General features: G+C 42.7%; 2 protein-coding genes across 6 annotated transcripts in view; both read right to left on the bottom strand.

Annotated features, from left to right (window-relative positions):
- Positions 1–828: 828 nt before the first annotated feature.
- LOC123770658 (glutaminase kidney isoform, mitochondrial) overlaps positions 829–18778 on the bottom strand; it is a 157986-nt gene continuing 140036 nt past the window's right edge. For all 5 annotated transcript variants that reach the window (XM_045762708.2, XM_045762709.2, XM_069305782.1 and 2 more), the window contains one exon: positions 829–18683. In XM_045762708.2, the coding sequence (XP_045618664.1) occupies positions 18536–18683 (148 nt within the window). In that variant the 3' untranslated portion in view covers positions 829–18535. The remainder of the gene's footprint in view (positions 18684–18778) is intronic.
- On the bottom strand, positions 1401–1685 carry LOC123770845 (basic salivary proline-rich protein 1-like). Its single transcript, XM_045763020.1, has one exon. It carries the CDS (start codon positions 1683–1685, stop codon positions 1401–1403), a length of 285 nt encoding a protein of 94 aa, XP_045618976.1.

The raw sequence follows: 18778 nt of genomic DNA, 5'->3' as shown, positions 1-18778 counted from the left end.
TCATGAAGTGGGATTCTCCAGATCTAAGCAGATCTCCAGATTTAGGTATTGTATGTACTAGCTCTATCTATAAATCCATCAACTTTTGTATCTTACCTTGTATGTACGTACTTTACCTGAATAAATATTTGTATTTGTATTTGTATCTCTGGTTCATCCTTGACTTGTCCGGGTTGAACCGGTTTATTCCTTGCCCCTCCTTTTAGATGACCATGTTGTCCCAGGTCCATCTCGTTCTTAAGGTGGGCACTTGGATGATTTCCCTGGACCTCCAGAATGTGTACTGGCACGTCCCCATTCATCCAGAGTTCAAGGATTGGGGGATTGGTTAGGCTTTGTTATGGGACAACAGGCTCTCAGGTCCTCCCATTCAGGATCAATCTGGTTCCTTGCATTTTTACACACTTGGCTCAGGTCATGATGACCTGCCTTCGTCTTCTTAATGTTCGGGTTCTAGCCTACCTAGATAACTGGTTGGTGTGGGCTCCCAGCTGGTCCCTTGTATACTGGCCAGGGATTTGTTTCTTTTTTCAGTTCACCGGGTTCGAGTTCCTGGTGAACTGGTGCAAGTCCCATTTGGTTTTGTCCCAGATTCGAACTTGGCTGGGCCTTGTTTGTGATGCTTGATCAGCTTCGCTGTCCTTGCCTCTGGTGGCAATCAGGGTTGCATTGGAGCACATACTCAGCTATAACTTTGATACAGGTGAAACCATATGAATTTGCTATTCTTCAGTCTTTTTTGTTGTTGTTGTTAGGCTACAATTATTATTTGGTATAAAGCCTGCTTTATCAAGGATGATGCTAGAAAATGGGTAAAGCAGAGACTACTACAGTATATTAAAGTTTTATTTATGACTTCTGTCATTCTAGATATTTTTTTATACTGCAAGAATCTAGGACCAACATTCACAACCACTATCAGGTTTCCACTATAATGGAAACTTTTAGAAGCTAGTTACTACAGAACTTACAGAAGCTAGTTACTACATTATGTTCATTTATGAGTTTTAATTTGTTGGAGACCTGTAGACCCCTACGGGAGACCTGTTCCCCGTTCCCCATGGGAGACCTGTGACCCCCATGACACACCTAGGGGCCCCCCGCAGGAGACCTGTGGCCCCCCACAAGAGTCCTGTGCCCCTCACAGGAAACCTGTGGCCCCCTGTAGACCTGTGATACTTCTGGAAGACCTGTTGCACCCCTGGGAGATCTGTGCAACTTCCCCTAGGAGACCTTTGACATCCCCCTCCCCCCTTAAGAGAGCTGTTGCACCCCTGGGAGAACTTTGACACTCCCCCACCTTGGAGACCTGTGGGGCTACTGAAAGATCTGTGGGGTTCCTGGGAGATCCGTGGGGCTCCTGGGAGATCCGTGGGGCTCCTGGGAGATCCGTGGGGCTCCTAGGAGATCCGTGGGGCTCCTGGGAGATCCGTGGGGCTCCTGGGAGACCCGTGGGGGCTTCTGGGAGATCCATGAGGCTCCTGGGAGACCCGTGGGGGCTCCTGGGAGAGCCATGGGGGCTCCTGGGAGAGCCATGGGGGCTCCTGTGAGAGCCATGGGGGCTCCTGGGAGAGCCATGGGGGGCTCCTGGGAGAGCCATGGGGGGCTCCTGGGAGAGCCATGGGGGCTCCTGGGAGAGCCATGGGGGCTCCTGGGAGAGCCATGGGGGCTCCTGGGAGAGCCATGGGGGCTCCTGGGAGAGCCGTGGGGCTTCTGGGAGACCCGTGGGGCACCTGGGAGACCCATGGGGCACATGGCACACCTGAGAGACCTATGGGGCTCCTGGGAGACCCGTGGGACTCCTGGGAGACCCATGGGGCACTTGGGAGACATTTATGGAAGTCTAGTGATGTCATCAAAATAAGGTTGTGAATTGCCAATGATTTGGAAAATATTAAATATAGTACTGTGTACAAATTTCTACTTAAGATACTGTAGTCTTGGCATGTACAATATACCAAATCATGAAGTATTTCAAGTGTTAGTTATTAATGTAAAGAATGATGGGGATGTTGGTGAAAAAAATACCTGTCAAAGTACTGTACTGTATGGTTATAAATTAAGAAAGAAAAAAAAAATGAATTTATGATTTCAGAAAGTTATGATATTGTATCATCAATTATTAGTGATGTTATTTTCATGGCATTACTTCCATAGCTGTTCTTATAAAGGGTAACTAGAAACATCCATTCGGCAACTTAAATTAACATACTGTATACATAGTGAACACTGAACATGTTACTGTGCACAATCTACAATTATTGAATACATAATGCAGGACAAGTGAGCACAGTTGGACCTAAACTTTTACAATAAAGTCAGACAGTTAAGTCTTCCTCATTCATAGTCATAAACATATACATTACTGTATTATACAAAGCTCGGCTCAAGTTGGTTTGGCTGGGCATGTATAAGTATGCATGATTAAAGTGTTATTCATCAACAGTTACTGAGGTTTCATTTGCAGTGAATGAAGTGGTCTTGACTGTATGGCTTTATAATTAAAAATTGAACTTTAAATTATGTGCTTGGATTTATAAGTTACATCAATGACTAGATAATGTTAGAACTAATATCACAACATGTCACACAATATACATATAGCTTTTACCATACACATATAACAAGCAATAAGGGCCATTATATACTTTACATCAGATGTACATTATATATATACAGTACTTAAGATTCAATACAGTCCATGTTATTTATTGTCAAACATAGTATGGGTGCATAAATGCTCATCTATATACAAAAATATATTAAGCTCAGTAAATAGGAAATCTATTTTACAAAGTTCATAATAAAGAATCATTAACAATTTATGTAAAAAGCTCTTTATGTACTTTATTACTTTATGTAATTTATGTATTTAATTTTGTATATATATATATACTGTATATGAACTGTTGTTACTCAACTAACATCTGGTTTATAATGTAAATAGGTATTGGAAATATTCTTGAATTACAACACAAGTCTTTACACTTCTGAGTAGAAAATTAATTTTAGACTGCTGTCACACTCACATCTGTCGGTACATGAAATATAAATGACATCTGCTATATAAGTATATGACACTATGAGATCTGTTATGTAGATGAAAACATTACACTAATACTAGTTAATCTTGAACTAGTAACCTGGATCTTAATTATTCAGGACATTAGATTTTTATATCTGTGTATCATAGAGTTGTATACTTGTATTAAAATAAAATTACCTAATGGTCTGAATAATAATAGCATTGGTGTACACCACTTGTTGTGTGAGCTGTTACAGCCATGCTTGATGAGGCAGACGGCAAAATGCATTGCTTTGATATAAAATTAGTGTAACAAGTGTACATTATTGCTGCATGATTGTTCATAAGTGCAAAGTGTTAACATGTATTTTTAACATGGTGCTGAATTGTGAAGTAATTATAGAGACAAAATGATTTGACATTTAAACTTGCAAGATTATTTCTGGAATGACACATATGATACAAAGAATGACAATGGCATTATGTATCTCAGATCAATCTTCCATTGTAAAATGTATTGGCGAGTGTTAAATGGTTTTATACTGTGTAACAATAATGCGTTATTCAGTAAACAATAGAGTTTATTCATAATCAAAATGTTATTATTACAAGTATAATACTTGCTTAATCTGCACTGTGCATAACATCATACGATGTTTGACCAGTAGTGTGCATAACATCATACAATGTTTTGTGCTGTTCATAACATCATACAGTGTTTGGTGGTGTGCAAAACATCATACAATGTTTGACCAGTAGTGTGAATAACATCACATGATGTTTGACTAGTAGTGTGCATAACATCATACAATGTTTGGTGGTGTGCATAACATCATATGATGTTTGACCAGTAGTGTGCATAACATCATACAATGTTTGACCAGTAGTGTGCATAACATCATACAATGTTTGACCAGTAGTGTGCATAACATCATACAATGTTTGACCAATAGTGTGCATAACATCATACAATGTTTGACCAGTAGTGTGCATAACATCATACAATGTTTGACCAGTAGTGTGCATAACATCATACAATGTTTGACCAGTAGTGTGCATAACATCATACGATGTTTGGTGGTGTGCATATCATACAATGTTTGGTGGTGTGCATATCATACAATGTTTGGTGGTGTGCATATCATACAATGTTTGGTGGTGTGCCTAACATCATACGATGTTTGACTAGTAATGTGCATAACATCATAGAGTGTAATGTTTGACTAGTAGTGTGTATAACATCATAGGATGTTTGACCAGTAGTTTGCATATCATAATATGATGTTTGGCTGGTGGTGCACATCATATCATGTGATAAATTCACAAGGGCCTTGATGAGGATTCGCACCTATGCACTGGATGATCCCAGACACATTCTAGTCAACTGTACCACGACACGGATAAGAATTGCAACCTGGAATGCTACTGCTCCAATATCAGGTTATTGTGATTTTTGTGTATTAAAGTACACAGAGGTAGAACTATTTGGTGGACAGGGCCCGAGTGCATGGGGAAACTGTGTGAGACCCCATTTAAGTTCTTCAGTGGAAGCCTCGGGATCCTCATGGAGGAAGTAGCACCCCAGGTTGCAATTCTTATCCGTGTCGTGGTACAGTTGACTAGAGCCTTCTGGGAACATCCAGCGTATAGGTTCGAATCCTCATCAAGGGCCTTGTGAATTTGTTCATTGATATATCACATTATTATGATTTCTATGTATATTATGTGATATTTTAGGTAGAGTACTTTACCATATTTGAAACTTCCACTGGTACAGTATACGGTGTTCCTAAATCAGTATTTCAAGCCTTCGGTAAGCATCTGCCATCTTGAAGTGATATCATTTTTGGGACATTGTTCCAATGCTCAGTGCATGGTTTTAACAATATATAGGAAGACAAAAATCTTGTTTTGAATACTATTTTTCTGTCTACATACAGAAAATGCCTCATGTAACCCCTTGAACAATGCAAAGGTTAATGTTATTTGTGATGTTATGACCTATACTTTGCCAGTGTGGCAAGTGTGGAGTAATACAGCCTACATGCATTTGTATGCATGTCATGCTATTTTCCTTAAGTTATTTGCCTCTAACATAATTATAATTGTTGACTACTTCAGATTACATCTCCTTTTTGTGCCAGAAGGCAGTTTTTTTTAGGGTGTTGTATGTGGTCACATAGCCAGTCCATATAAATTACTTTATAAAAAAACATTACTTGTTAAGATATTTCTTCATTGGATATACATTAGCAGGAGGTAATTGTTCATGAACCCTTCACTTATCTCTTCACAAGTGCCAAATTTGAATACATATGACTATACATTTTAATGCAGTTTTTAAGATATCCTTTAGATGTACAAAACAAAATATATATATAATGTTCTTTTCTGGGGGGAGCCCCTATGGCTCCCCGTAGCTATCCATGGCTGATATCCTAACTATTTTGCATCAGTCGATGTGGGTGGAGTTCTAGACCTATTGGAAACACGAGCCAGAACCTGGGCCCCCCCCTCGCAGAGGCATGAGGAGCAATGGCCCATAGAAATGCACATGTGATTTGGAGCATTCTATATCTGCCATCGACCGGGACGGGCACCCGGAAAGGTAAGCGCCACAAAACAAACCCCTATTCTGGTTAACAACAAAAATCATCAAATGAGTGGACAGAACTCCCGAAAGGAAAAATGAGCAAACAAGCATGATGTCACACGAGCCGCGCCACATGTCTGCGCAGCTCCCCCTGTCCCTGGAAAAGGAAAGGGGGAAGCCCCAGACCCTTGTGCCGGCAATCCTCACATCAGTTCCTCGGCTGATAGGATCGTTCATAGTCGTGTGGCTCCACCTCCAGTCTTCTCTCAGTGCTGTTACTTGTTTTCAGTGCTGCTCTTACGGTGGTTGTGTGAGCTGATAGTAATATTCTCAGGTACTCGGGCTGCATGTGCTTAGGGTCACCTTCCCTGAGTGCCCTGTAAGTACTGCTCTTGGGGCTTGGGGTTCCCTTCCACAAGTTGCCTTGGGTCTACCTCTGTTGATCTTTTGCTGCCTGGTATTTGGCCACCCCGAGTGTGTGGGGGGTGGGTTTCTACCCTTGTTGCCTTGGGGTAAGTGGTAGTTATTGTATTGGTGGGGTGCGGGGTACTGAATAGATAGTTTTCCCCTTTAACAGCGGCTGGCTCTGTTCTTTTTGGGTACGTTGTCCTTTTGCGAGGTTTTTCTTTTCTTTTTCTTTTTGCCTGGTGGGGAGGGTCTGCCTTGTGTTCCCCTCCCCCTTATATTAGGGTTGTTTTGTGTGGTGGCACCCCCTGCTTCGCCCTCGTGAGTGGACATGTCCCGTGAGTTCAGCTTTTAGCAGTTTGCTTGGTAGTTTGGGGCGCCGGTTAGCAGTACCCTGCCTGGGATAACCCTTAGCAGACCCAGTCTAGGGGCCCTGGAAAACCCCGCGGGGGCACTCGGGTCCACTGGCTGTGACCCCTGCGTCCCCTCTCGCATTCTGCGAGTTTGAGGGTTGCTCTGTCCCCTTGTCTCAGGGTGACGCTCATTGTTTTTGCCTCCGTCATGCTGCCTGTTGGGTCGGTGACACATTTGACCCCGAGTCCTGTAAGCTTTGTTAGCTTGTTTGTGGCTCCAATTACCCTATTTGTTGATGACATTCTTCTGGTGCAGGCAGCTCGCGTGTTGCTGGATAGGTTGTTGCAATGCGCTAGTTTGGTTGCTTTCCCAGATGCCCCGAGGCTGCCCCGTTTTGCTTCTCGGGAACCGAACTTGGGGGTGTTGGTTGCGTTGGCCTTGATTCAGTCCATGCCCCCCTCGTTCTTCCCATGCTGTGGTTCATTCGGTTCCCCTCCCCCTGCAGAGGCTCCTAGGCATCTGAGGGCTTTGGAGTCAGTGCAGGGTTTCAAGGTTTGAGACTCGGGCAGTTTCGGGGGTTGCCCCTTCCGGGGTTGTGTCAGAGGCATTCGAGTCTGTTCCTCCAGCCGTAGCTCCGGGGTCTGACCAGTGGGCCTGCTCTCTTTCTGCTTTTTCAGCCACCCCGCTTTTTCTTGAGTCGGTCGGGGCTTTGGAGGACAACTCGCCCCCGGGGCCTGATGTGGGGGTTCCCAGGGTTGGGGAGGGGCTGACTTGGGGGCCTTTGACCCTGTTGGATCCCGCCTGGGTTTTCCGACTTTCTGAGCGGGACTTACTGTTATCAGGAGTGGGGTTTTTCTTTTCCCCCCACCTCTGTGTACGAGTTGCCTATGGGCATCGGCCCCTCCCCGGGTTCATTCCGTGTCTTATTAGGTCCTGCATGACTTTTGGTCACGGATGCTATTGGGTGCATTATTGGAACGTCTGTCTCCTTCCGGTGGGGCTTACCGCCAGTCCTTTCTAGGACTAGTTCGTATTCTTCCGTCCCTTTTTCTCCTCTTTCGATGCTGTTTCCGATTTTAATTACACTGCTCTCGCTCATCTTATCTCTCCAGTCATCATCCCCTGGTTCTTGTGGTCGTTCTGGTTTCTATGTGGGGGACACATCTAGTTCCTTCTCTGTTTATGTGTGTGTGGGGTGGCACCTCTTCAGCCTCTCCACCACATCTGATCTGCACATGCATCTCTGGACGTGCTCTACTAGCAATGCTCCCAGGCCACGACACAGCTACGCTGTATCATGACCCGATGGTGCCTCTGCTCTTTGCAGTCTGGTGACTTATTCGGCCGGGACTCTGGACGCTTATTCATTGCTCTTCATTCAGTGCCTGGCTGCACCCTTATGTGCATTCTGACCCATAATGTCTGACCCAAGTAGCAGTTGGGTTGGTCCATGTGTTGCGTTTCCGCGATGGTCGCCCGGGTTTGACGTGCTGATTTTCATGTTCGACATTTCCCCATTGCATTGATGTCCACATGGCGCAGTGGTATGACACTGCCCTAGCCTAACCTAACCTAACCTAACATTTCCTGGCTTTGACTTTTTGGTTTACTGCGTTCTCGAGGACCGGGTCTCTCTTTGACTAGTCACTCTCACCATCTGATTGGTGATCAGGTTTTTTTTTTTAATGTGTCCCACCTGCATGCTTCGTCTCGGCAGTGGTATGGGGTTTTCTGGCGGTCCTTTGTTTTCTGTCTCTTCGTAGGTGTACTGCGCTCTTTGTTGTCATGGTCTTGTCCTTCTTTTGTGGTGGTTCAGGGCTGTCTTCTGGCTGCGTACCATTGCCCTGTCTTGTGCAGCGCTGGCAGATCCTCTTTGGATTGCTCCGGTTTTGTTGTTCCTTCTGCACCGTTCACGGATTGTCTCGGGCATTGTTCGCCTCCGGCCTGCCATCTTGTGGGCTTGCTGCCGTCTTTGGTGGCATGTCTTGAACCGACATTCGGGCACAGGTTGTTTTGGCGGTCACGCTGGGTCCTGGCTGCGCGCTCGCTCATGTGCGTTCCTGGGTCTCTGTCCCTTTGGGTCGGCTGTTGCAGCCTGTTGTCTCAACTTTGTGTTGTGGTGTGAGCACCGACCGCCTCCCGGATGCGTCCCTCTGTTCTCGTCTTTGGTAACGTAGCTCCGGGGAGCCGTAGGGGCTTTCCTCAGAAAACCAACGTTGAATGTAATGAAATGCCATTTTCTGGGCGAGTCCTGGAGGCTTCCCAGCAACCCTCTCTCCCTCCGGTCAGCGGTTTTTCACGTTTCTGATATCCAGCCTCAGAACTGGGGTGAGGATCGCCGGCACGAGGGTCTGGGGCTCCCCCTTCCCCTCCCAGGGAGGGAGGAAGCTGCGCAGACATGCGGCGCAGCTCGTGTGATGTCATGCTTGTTTGCTCGTTTTTCCTTTGGGGAGTTCTGTCCACTCATTTAATGATTTCCGTTGTTAACCAGAAAAAGGGGTTCGTTTTGTGGCAGTTACCTTTCTGGGTGCCTGTCCCGGTTGATGGCAGATATAGAATGCTCCAAATCACATGTGCATTTCTATGGGCCATTGCTTCTCATGCCTCTGTGAGGGGGCCAGGTTCCGGCTTGTGGTCCCCGGTAGGCCTAGAACTCCACCCACATCGACTGATGCAAAATAGTTAGGGTATCTATATCAGCCATGGATAGCTCCGGGGAGCCTCCGGGACTCACCCAGAAAATGGCATTTCATTACATTCAATACTGTTTTTTTTCATCTTATGACAGGCATACTTGGTGTTTACTAATATTATTTTACAATAACTTGTCACTATCCTTACTGTACCTCTTAAACCTGAAAGTAATTTAAACTTTTTTTTCAGGGAGCCCCAGTGGCTCCCTGAAGCTGATTTGCTGAGCTTGCTCCAGCTAAGAGGCCACATCAGTCATGAAAGTTCTGTTTGGCCTTCCTCATAAAGGCACATGGGGGTGAGTGACAATATGCCACCCTACCAGGAAAGCATGCAGAAAATCAGAGAAGCTTTACAGACAACTGGATGTTCACAGAAAACTCTCAAAGTCTCAAAAACTGCCAAACAACAATAATTCACATGGAACAAGGGATTAACTGAAAATTGCCTGAAACTCATTAGCACTAATGGCCACAACCATGCAGCCCAGCCCCTGCCTGCAGCCAGCTGCCTGGCCAGTTCTGTTGCTGATGTTATAGTGGAAGGGCTTATCAGTAGTGTTCCAGTTTGCTAGTCATGCCCAAGCCCCTCTGCTTGAAGCTAAGTTTGGGCCATCTTTGGATTTTGTTTGTTACATAGGGGCCATTTGTTTGTGTATTGTTCTTTGATTTTAGTATTAGCTTGATGTGTGCATTTTTATCTTTGACTTATTGTGTGGGCTTGGCTTTTGTTGCACTTTACGCTGCACACACTTGTAGGCTTTCTTCCAGGGTGCCTGCTAGTACTGCTTCTGCACTGACATAAGTTATCTTTCCTGCTGTGTTTGGGAGTCTGCTCCTGAAAGATCAGACTGCTGAGGTGGAAAGCCTTGCCTTGTAACTCTCACGGTTTGTTGATTCCTCTGTTTGGACCCCTTGGCTGTGTTTGGGTTTGTATGCTTCTTTATGCAAAATACTGCAGTCTCCTTTCATATCCTGGATCTTCTGGCAGAGTTTGGTTACTGTTCTTCCAGTAAGCAGTAGTTTGGAAGATTTTCATGCAGCTGCATCTTTGCAAGCTAGGCTTGCTTGCATGGCATATCAATTGTCTGGATGCCCCAGAGATGGCACTCACAGTATTTAAAGACCTAGAATTGGAGGTGTTGATGACCTCCACCTGGAGTAGGTCCACACCTCCTTTCGTTCCCTTGCAGTGTGGTTTGCTCTTCTTCTGGTCTTCCTACCCCTTCCCCCCCTGGTTTCAGTTCTGAAGCACCTGAAATTGGGTTATGGCTTAGAGTGTAGCTTGGCCTTCTATAGGGATGATTCCATCCACTTAAATGGAAGAGGTAGTTGAGCCTGGTCCCACTGGAATTTTGAGGCATTCGTCTTCACAACTGCCCCTTCCCCCCCACTCCGAACCTTCTCTTTGGAAGGATACCATTCTGTCACAGGTATTAGGCAAGGACTCTAGCTGTGCCTCAAAGCTTTTTATGGCAGGCTTCAACAGCTGAGGGATAGTCCATGGGGTACCTTTCATCCCCTTGTGGACCTTGGTCCCTTCTGTGAAGGATCTTTTGCCTTGGAGGAAGGGGGGAAATTTTCTTATCCCTCTCTTTTTCTTATCATACTTCTACATACTTATGTACAAGTATGATTGCTCAGCTGCTCCCTCTCAGTTTTGATTATGGGTTCCATTCAATAGAATCATCATACTTCTGGAGATTTCACTCTGCGCCTTCGGTTGTTTGTGCAGATTTGTTTTGGTACTTCCTGCAGAACTCGGACCTCTTTGATGGACCCGGCATCTTTTAATACCGATATGGCGTATTGGCTGCAGTGTGAGGTTGCATGTTTATCCTTGATGGTTGACAACCATCTCTTTTTTTTTCCTTCGGGGCTTGGCAGGAGTTCTGTCAGACCTGCACGTTTGATTGGTGGGAGATGAGTTTTGTTTTTTGAGTGTACTTGGGCATTGCTTCTTTTGCCCCATTTAAGTTCTGCCTGTTTGTTCTGGCAGTCCACAAAAAAGTGGGGAAGTGGCAGCTCCATGTACAACTGCTTGTGCTGTCCAGGGCCCTTACTGTGGAGGACCACTTAGTGCCAGTCTTGTGTGTATGGGTTCTTGTGGAAGGACTCTCTGGACAGTTCCAGTGAACATGGCATTGTTTGGTTCTACTCAGTGTGTGGAGGCCTTGAGACCTGCAGTTTCACCCTTATTGGCTTTTCTCCCACTGCTCGCTCCCTCTCCTTTGGTAGGTGATGGTGGCATTCTACTTGACCTACCCCAAACGTCTACAGGTCATGTTGGTAATTTGTTAAATTTTGCTTGACCCTTATCCTTTTGTCTGTCTTCCCCTTTTCACCTCTTCTCTTTCCTGAGAATGTTGTTTCCCAGGTTGTATCTATGGCAGATTTCTCTTGCCACCCCATAATTCATTTGTTGTTTTCTCAGGGTTTTGTCCCTGCTCGGAGGCAGGCTTAGTCAGGCAGGAACCTTGCCCGCTGTTTGTACAGGTAGGTCCACACGTGGGTATGATTTCCAGGCCATTGTGCTTCCTGCTGTGAGTTCCTCTTTTGTTAGATGTTGCACCTATGCATTACAGAATGATGGTTCCACTCGTGGTTAATGGTGGCCTTTCATCGTTCACCCTCCATCTCGTTTTGGTGGCTGGTGGCTGAGCGGACAGAACACTGGACGCGTGATCCTGTGGTCCCGGGTTAGATCCTGGGCGCCGGCGAAAAACGATGGGTAGAGTTTCTTTTACCCTAATGCCCCTGTTACCTAGCAGTAAATAGGTACCTTGTTAGTCAGCTGTCATGGGCTGCTTCCTGGGGGTAGAGGCCTGGTTGAGGACCAGGCCACAGGGACACTAAAGCCCCGAAATCACCTCAAGATAACTCAAGAAGATAACCCTTTTGACACTGCCATGAGTGGGGTGTCTGGTTCATTTTACCAGCTCCTGGTACCTTATGATTTTTTTTTTTGGCCTGTGGTGGAGTTGGTGAGTCCATTCTGTTCTTGGGGGTTAGGTCTTATGGGTCAGGAGTCTTCCCTGGCACTGCATTGGGTTTGGGTCATTGTAGCTTAGTTGGACTTTGGTGTGATCGAGGTGGGTCCATCTCTTTGTTGGGCATCCTGGTTGTTCTGGGTCCTGAAGCAGCATTCAGCAAACCTATGGTACATCCTCAATCGTTTAGGATTGAACAGCTTCTTTCCATGTATGACTTTGAACATGATAATTTTGGGTCAAATTTGCCTGCTACTACAGACTGGGGCTTGAATGGTGTCCCTGGATTTCATGGTTGTGTATTGGTACATCACTATACTTCCAGGTTCTGGGACTGGCTAAGTTTTGTTGTAGGGCACCAAGCTTACCACTTTGGGGTTCTTCCCTTCAGCTTGAATCTGGCCTCCTGTATGTTTACCAGGTCGGTGGAGGGTATTCTGGTGTAGCTGCATCTCTTAGGGGTTCATGTGTTGGCCTACCTTGATGACTGGCTGGTGTGGGGCCCTCAGTCAGTCTGCATGTCAGCTGGCCAGAGATCTTTCCCAGCTCATTGGGTTTGTGTTCCTGGTTAACTGGAGAGTGAGTCCCAGTTAATCCCATCTCAGGTTCAGACTTGGCTGGGCCTAGTTTGGGACCCTTGGTTGGCCTCTGTTCCTGCCTGCAATGGCCTTGCTCTGCCTACAGCTTTGTTGCTGACAGGCATTGTATCAGCCCTGGGTGACTCACTTTCAGTGAGTCACCCAGGGCTGATACAATGAAATATGCAATGGAAAGAGGGAAGCTCTTGAAATCTTAGAGAGTTGGTCTTCGATGTGAATTCTCAACAATGTTAATTCAAATAACTTATGATATTCTGCAGTTGTGATTGTTCAACCCATCCTCCTGTTTTGATAGTACTTATAGTAACGATGAGGACTATAGTATATATTCCGACGTACAACGCAATTAGAAAGTTAGAAATCTGAACTATTGAGTTGGACAAACTGGAAAACTATTTTTTACTCGAGTTGCTTTGACAAACTAAACTAACCTAATCTTCCTAGGCCTAATACATGATATCTGAGGCCTAATATAGCACGTGTGTGTGCCTAGGAATATTCCTAGGCTTAGGAATATTTAAGTTTGTTTTTTAGCTTCATTTATTTTAAAAGAATTCCTTCCTTAGGGAGCCGGTCGGCCAAGCGGACAGCACGCTGGACTTGTGATCCTGTGGTCCTGGGTTCGATCCCAGGCGCCGGTGAGAAACAATGGGCAGAGTTTCTTTCACCCTATGTCCCTGTTACCTAGCAGTAAATTAGTTACCTGGGTGTTAGTCAGCTGTCACGGGCTGCTTCCTGGGGGTGGAGGCCTGGTCGAGGACCGGGCCACGGGGACACTAAAAAAAGCCCCGAAATCATCTCAAGATAACGTCATCTCAAGATACTAGTCAGTGTTATACTATTTAAAAGCTAGGTACCTACGTACGAATTCTAAACTATTGATGAGCGTCACAATAGGCACTATATAAACAGGAGGATGGGTTGGATTGTTACAGGTTATTTAAATCTTGAGTGTTTCCACTCCATGGTTAACCATAGATTTTAATGTAATGTATGAACTGGCAAAACTAATCAAGCACAATTGGATTCCATATGAGCAGATCCCACAGTTGTCTGGCTAGTCAGACATTCATCTTGTCATTATCGTTGTCAGCAGCAGAAGCTGTGACACTTGTGTATGAAGTCTTATAACCTTTGGGTAAGAAGTGATACTGTTATACTGTAGTTTATTCTCCAGTTCAATAAATAATGTCAAGTTTAATAGAAGGCAATTGTACACATGTTAAAATGTGTACAGTGGGCCACACTGTTACTAAAAGTACTATCTAAACAAGAGGATAGGCTGGAATATTGTAAAAGAATCTCTATGAAGATTGATGAAATCAGATAACCATTCAGAGTGCAATATAAGTAATCCTGTAAATAAAGTTAGTGCATATTACAACTTTCAAGACTGCTTATATCATGTTGAGAAGAAGTGCTGAATAAATACACTAGTATTCATGAGTAGAGACCTAAGGCAGAGGAAATAGACAACAATGGAAGACTTTTACCCTCAAGCTGTCTTCTACTAATTACTTGCAGGTACATAGAGTACAATACAGTACTTAATTTTACCTTCAAGCCTAGAACTATCACTGATTTATGTAGTGGTCCTATTTGCATTGGAAATTAATCCTATTGTTACATGTTAAAATTTAACACACACAAAAATTACAAATTAATAATAAAGGTCATTCTTCGTTACTGAGTAGGACTGGTTGCAAGGTCTAGAGGTAAGACCTCATTTAAGGTTTACAAGCTACTTGCCATTACATCAACCACAACTTGGGGGAGCTATGGTTCTAGATGTCAAGGAATGCAGCTTACATTCACATCTCTAATTAATGCTAGATCCATTAATTTCATCATCAATGCATCAATGCAGCAAAATTGGAACTTAATTAGTATGCTTCCACTCCACCCACAAATTATATATGGGTCATTTACATGCAGTGCAGTGTGCAAACCACTATAACATGGTAATCCATAATTATTATAAACATTTTATACAATATGTAATCATGTAATGCCAAATTAATTTTGGATAATTGAACACATTGGAGCTAGAATACAATATATAAACAAACATTCAGTAACTATTATTTGCTGCCAGCATTTATCCGGCAGATATATTCAGATGTGTGGACGATTTCTGTAGGAAGAGCAATATTGTGGTAGACGAGGGTGAAGCACAGCACTAGTACCACTATACTGCCAAGGTGTGCAAGTGTTAGTAAGATGATAAGTGCAGAGGACTGGAAGGTGCATGACTGCTTTTACTGGGTTACTTGTCAAGGCACACTTTTTACTTTGGAAGATATGAAATCACATTTCAGTAAATATGTACTGTATGGTATTTTGCCACACCAATGAGACTATTATTTTCGTTGGATGGAGCAATACTTTTCCAATTATGGTTTCCCATTGTCTGGAGAAAGGAAGTCTCTTAGGCTTATTGCGGTCCTCATAGGCCAATATCTGACCTTTCCCAGATGGCAACTCATGGGGACAATAAATCCCCATGAGTTGCCCAACTCATGGGTACCTATTTACCACTAGGTGAACAGAGCATCAGGTGTAAGGAAACATGCACAAATATCTTGCCCTGTGCAAAAATCGAAAAAAAGATCATTCAGTTGTGACTGAGAACTGCCCATTGATGGACATCATTCAACAATTGTGTATCGAGTGTAAAACATAAAAGTGAAATAAAGTTACTGTACTTCATTCTTTAAAATAAAACTAAGATATTGTTACAATTTAAACTGTCAAATGCTGCTAATGAGTAATATCAAACTGAATTCATATTTACTGTCAACACACACATTCTTGAAACTTAATAAACTCTCTAATTAGTTTTCCTTTATATCCACTCACACCTCAACTGCATGCATTTTTTAAAATTCCTAAATCCTAACAAAACATTTCTACCAATTAAGATTATTTATAGTGATATTTGTTTAAACAAGATTTGAAATTCCACTACTTTGCCATTGAGAAATAACTATACAAAATGTTTTGCTCACTTATAATGATCTTGATGTATAATACAGTACTGTATTTAAATATCAATCTTAGGTTGTGCCAGTATAAACACATGTACTGCATGCTAACCTCCTCATGACTATTCAACTTTTCTTAGTTTAATTATCCTAAAGTTTCCTTCACATTCAATTTTACTTCATTGAAATAAGTTTTCTTTATATTGGTTTTTAGTCTGAAAATCTTATCAGGAATGAAGAATTAATCTTAAATTGTTAATAATTTTAACCTGAATAATAATTTCCTTTATTCTTAGCATACCGAAAAACTGTTTTACAGCAGAAATTTGACGAATTGTAAATTCATTTTTGTAATCAATAATACAGAGGTACAAATGTTGTCCAAGTGTCCAATGCTGTTACAGTCATTACTGATTCTTTCAAGGATTTTTGAAAGATAAATACATTTGAAATTTGAAATTTTTGAAAGATAAACACTGTTACAGTTATTGCTCAGGGCATTACGTATGTTTAATTCAAATATCCAACATCTCTTTGAAGGTTAAAAATGTTGTAACTACTATTCTGTGGAGAGCCCCTTTGGCTACCCAGAGCTATATCAGGCTGATGTGTATATATTAGACCATGGCAACAGTCAATCGTAGGAGTTCTAAGCCTACTGGGGACCAGAGTCAGAACCTGACCCCCTCAAGAGAGGCACGAGGATCACTGGCCTAAAGACACCCCCGTATAATTGGAAGCAGTCTTTGTCTGCCATCTACCAGGTCAGGCACCCAGAAAGGTAGGAATCTCAAAACAAACTACTGCTGGTCAAAAATTGCAAACCGAAAGTCGAACTAGCAAACAGAACTCCCCAATCAAAAACAAGGAAACAAACATGATGTCACCACAACTGCTACGCATCCGTCTGCGCAACCCTCCCCCCCCCTCCCCACCATCCTGCTCTCCAGGAGGGGGACAGGGGTGGGGGGGTCCCAGATCTCCATGCCGGCAACTCTCCTCAGTTCAAGAGGCTGTTGTGTTGGTGATGGTCGATTGCTTTATAAGCTCAATATCAATATAAAGCTCAATATAAGCTTTATATCGCTCAAGGACAAGGACCTGAAGGGCTGCCCCTGGTACTACTCTTGCAGCAGCCTGGTTGCCTCTCTGAGGGCTCTGCAGAACCTCTCAGAGGAGGACTTGAGTTTTCCGGGAACTATTACACACAACAACACACAACTCAAATTCTGTACTATGAGTACTACTATGAGTGTACAGTTATCCTGGCATTGTACCAGGGTATAATTGACATACAGTATTAGGGTACAATTATCCTGGTATTGTACTGGGGTTCAGTTATCCTGGCATTGTACCAGGGTGCAGTTATCCTGGTATTGCACTAGGGTACAGTTATTCTGACACTGTACCAGGGTACAATTATCCTGGTATTGTAGCAAAGTACTGTAGTTATTTTGACATTGTACCAAGATACAATTATCCTAGTAATTTAGCAAGGTTATTGACATTGTACTAGGTTCATTTATACTGATATTGTACCAGGGTACAGGTATCTAAGCTGGAAAAATCATTATTTTGATACCAAACAGGTTGACTTAAGAGAGGTTGCTATAAAGTTTCAATGTACATATTTCTGGGGTAAAATCAGTTGAGACCAAAACATTTCTCTGTCTTCCACCAATCACTTTTTGACATGTATAATTATACAGTCACAAAATCTGAAGACAAATTTTTTTGGCTACCATGATATAGATCAGAAAGTGAAAGAAAGACATGCTCAAAAAAGTTGTTTAGAACATTTTTAACATCATCCATTTTTAACACATTGTACACTTATAATACCTGTATAATTGTACCCTAGTACAATGTCAAAACTATCTTAGTACAATGCCAGGATAAGTACCCTGGTGTAATGCCATAGTACCTATATCATGGTATAGTACAATGATCGGATAAATGGTACAGTTATCCTAGCACAGAGCCTGGTACCATATGTGCTGTTCCTTAGAGATTACACTATTTTTACTGAAACTGTAATTTGTATTTTAGTGCAACCAATACTATAAATCCACAAATGCACATACGTACTGTACTATAATTTGTGTTAAGAAAATGATGACCAGAATCTGTAATGAATCGGGTACAGCTCCATAGAGTTATAGTTCATTACATGAAGAGTAAACAGTGTCAAAAATGTTAATTCTGTATTAATTTCCTTACAAAGATAAGACTACACAAAACCGACATGACTGGAGTGACCCGGAAGTCACTCAACTCTTCCTGCTTCCCAGCACACACGTCTTAATTCTCCACCAATATGAAACAAATCTCTCAGCTACTTCATTATAAATATATATAATAATAAATATATAAGATTTTAATGCAATATAGTTAATGCAAACCTGTAAATACACTACATGTGCATGTGTGTACAATGCATGTTTGCACATCTCTCCTATTTGACATTAAAAATCATTATCATCCTTTTTCTAGTCATCATCATCTAATCTATTATTATTATGGAAGAACAGTGGTTGAATTATGTATACATTACAGTATTCAAGAGTAAATCAAGCCTTTTTTTAATATTCAGTTTACATTGTTTGACTTAGAAAAGTTCAATTTAAAGAGAGAATGCTCTATATTCACTAACAATTTAGGAAATTACAGTAATAAAATCTAACTCTAACATGATTTAAGTTTTTGATGGATAATTATTGCTGCATTTGAATGATTTCATAGCCAAATATATACAAGATTTATACGTTGGATGCTAAAGAATTTGTCATCAATAGAAATGAACATAGAATTTAGTTTGAAGATCCTTTTATATACAGAATTTTAAATGCCTCATACAACTGCTATTTGTAAATGGTAACATTATTGTTTTTTTCTTTACTGTTCGATTTGGGCTTCCTCTTCTGATTCATGGATAACATCCTTCTTCTTGGCTGCTTCTAGCTTTTCCTCATACTCTCTTATGACTGCTGCAACGCGCTCGTGTCCAAACTGTTCCGCATCGTCAGCAGGAGTGTGGCCCCATCTAAATACAAGAGTGCTATTAGTGACCTGAACCCTTGTGAAATACTAGACTATAGATTTCTTAATTTACTAGCAAATAGAAATCTCTAAGAATGT

The sequence above is a fragment of the Procambarus clarkii genome, chromosome 56, assembly GCF_040958095.1.
Source record: "Procambarus clarkii isolate CNS0578487 chromosome 56, FALCON_Pclarkii_2.0, whole genome shotgun sequence".
Classification (NCBI taxonomy): Eukaryota; Metazoa; Arthropoda; class Malacostraca; order Decapoda; family Cambaridae; genus Procambarus; species Procambarus clarkii.
The sequence above is the reverse complement of the archived record's forward strand: the minus strand, read 5'-3'. Positions and strand labels throughout refer to the sequence as shown.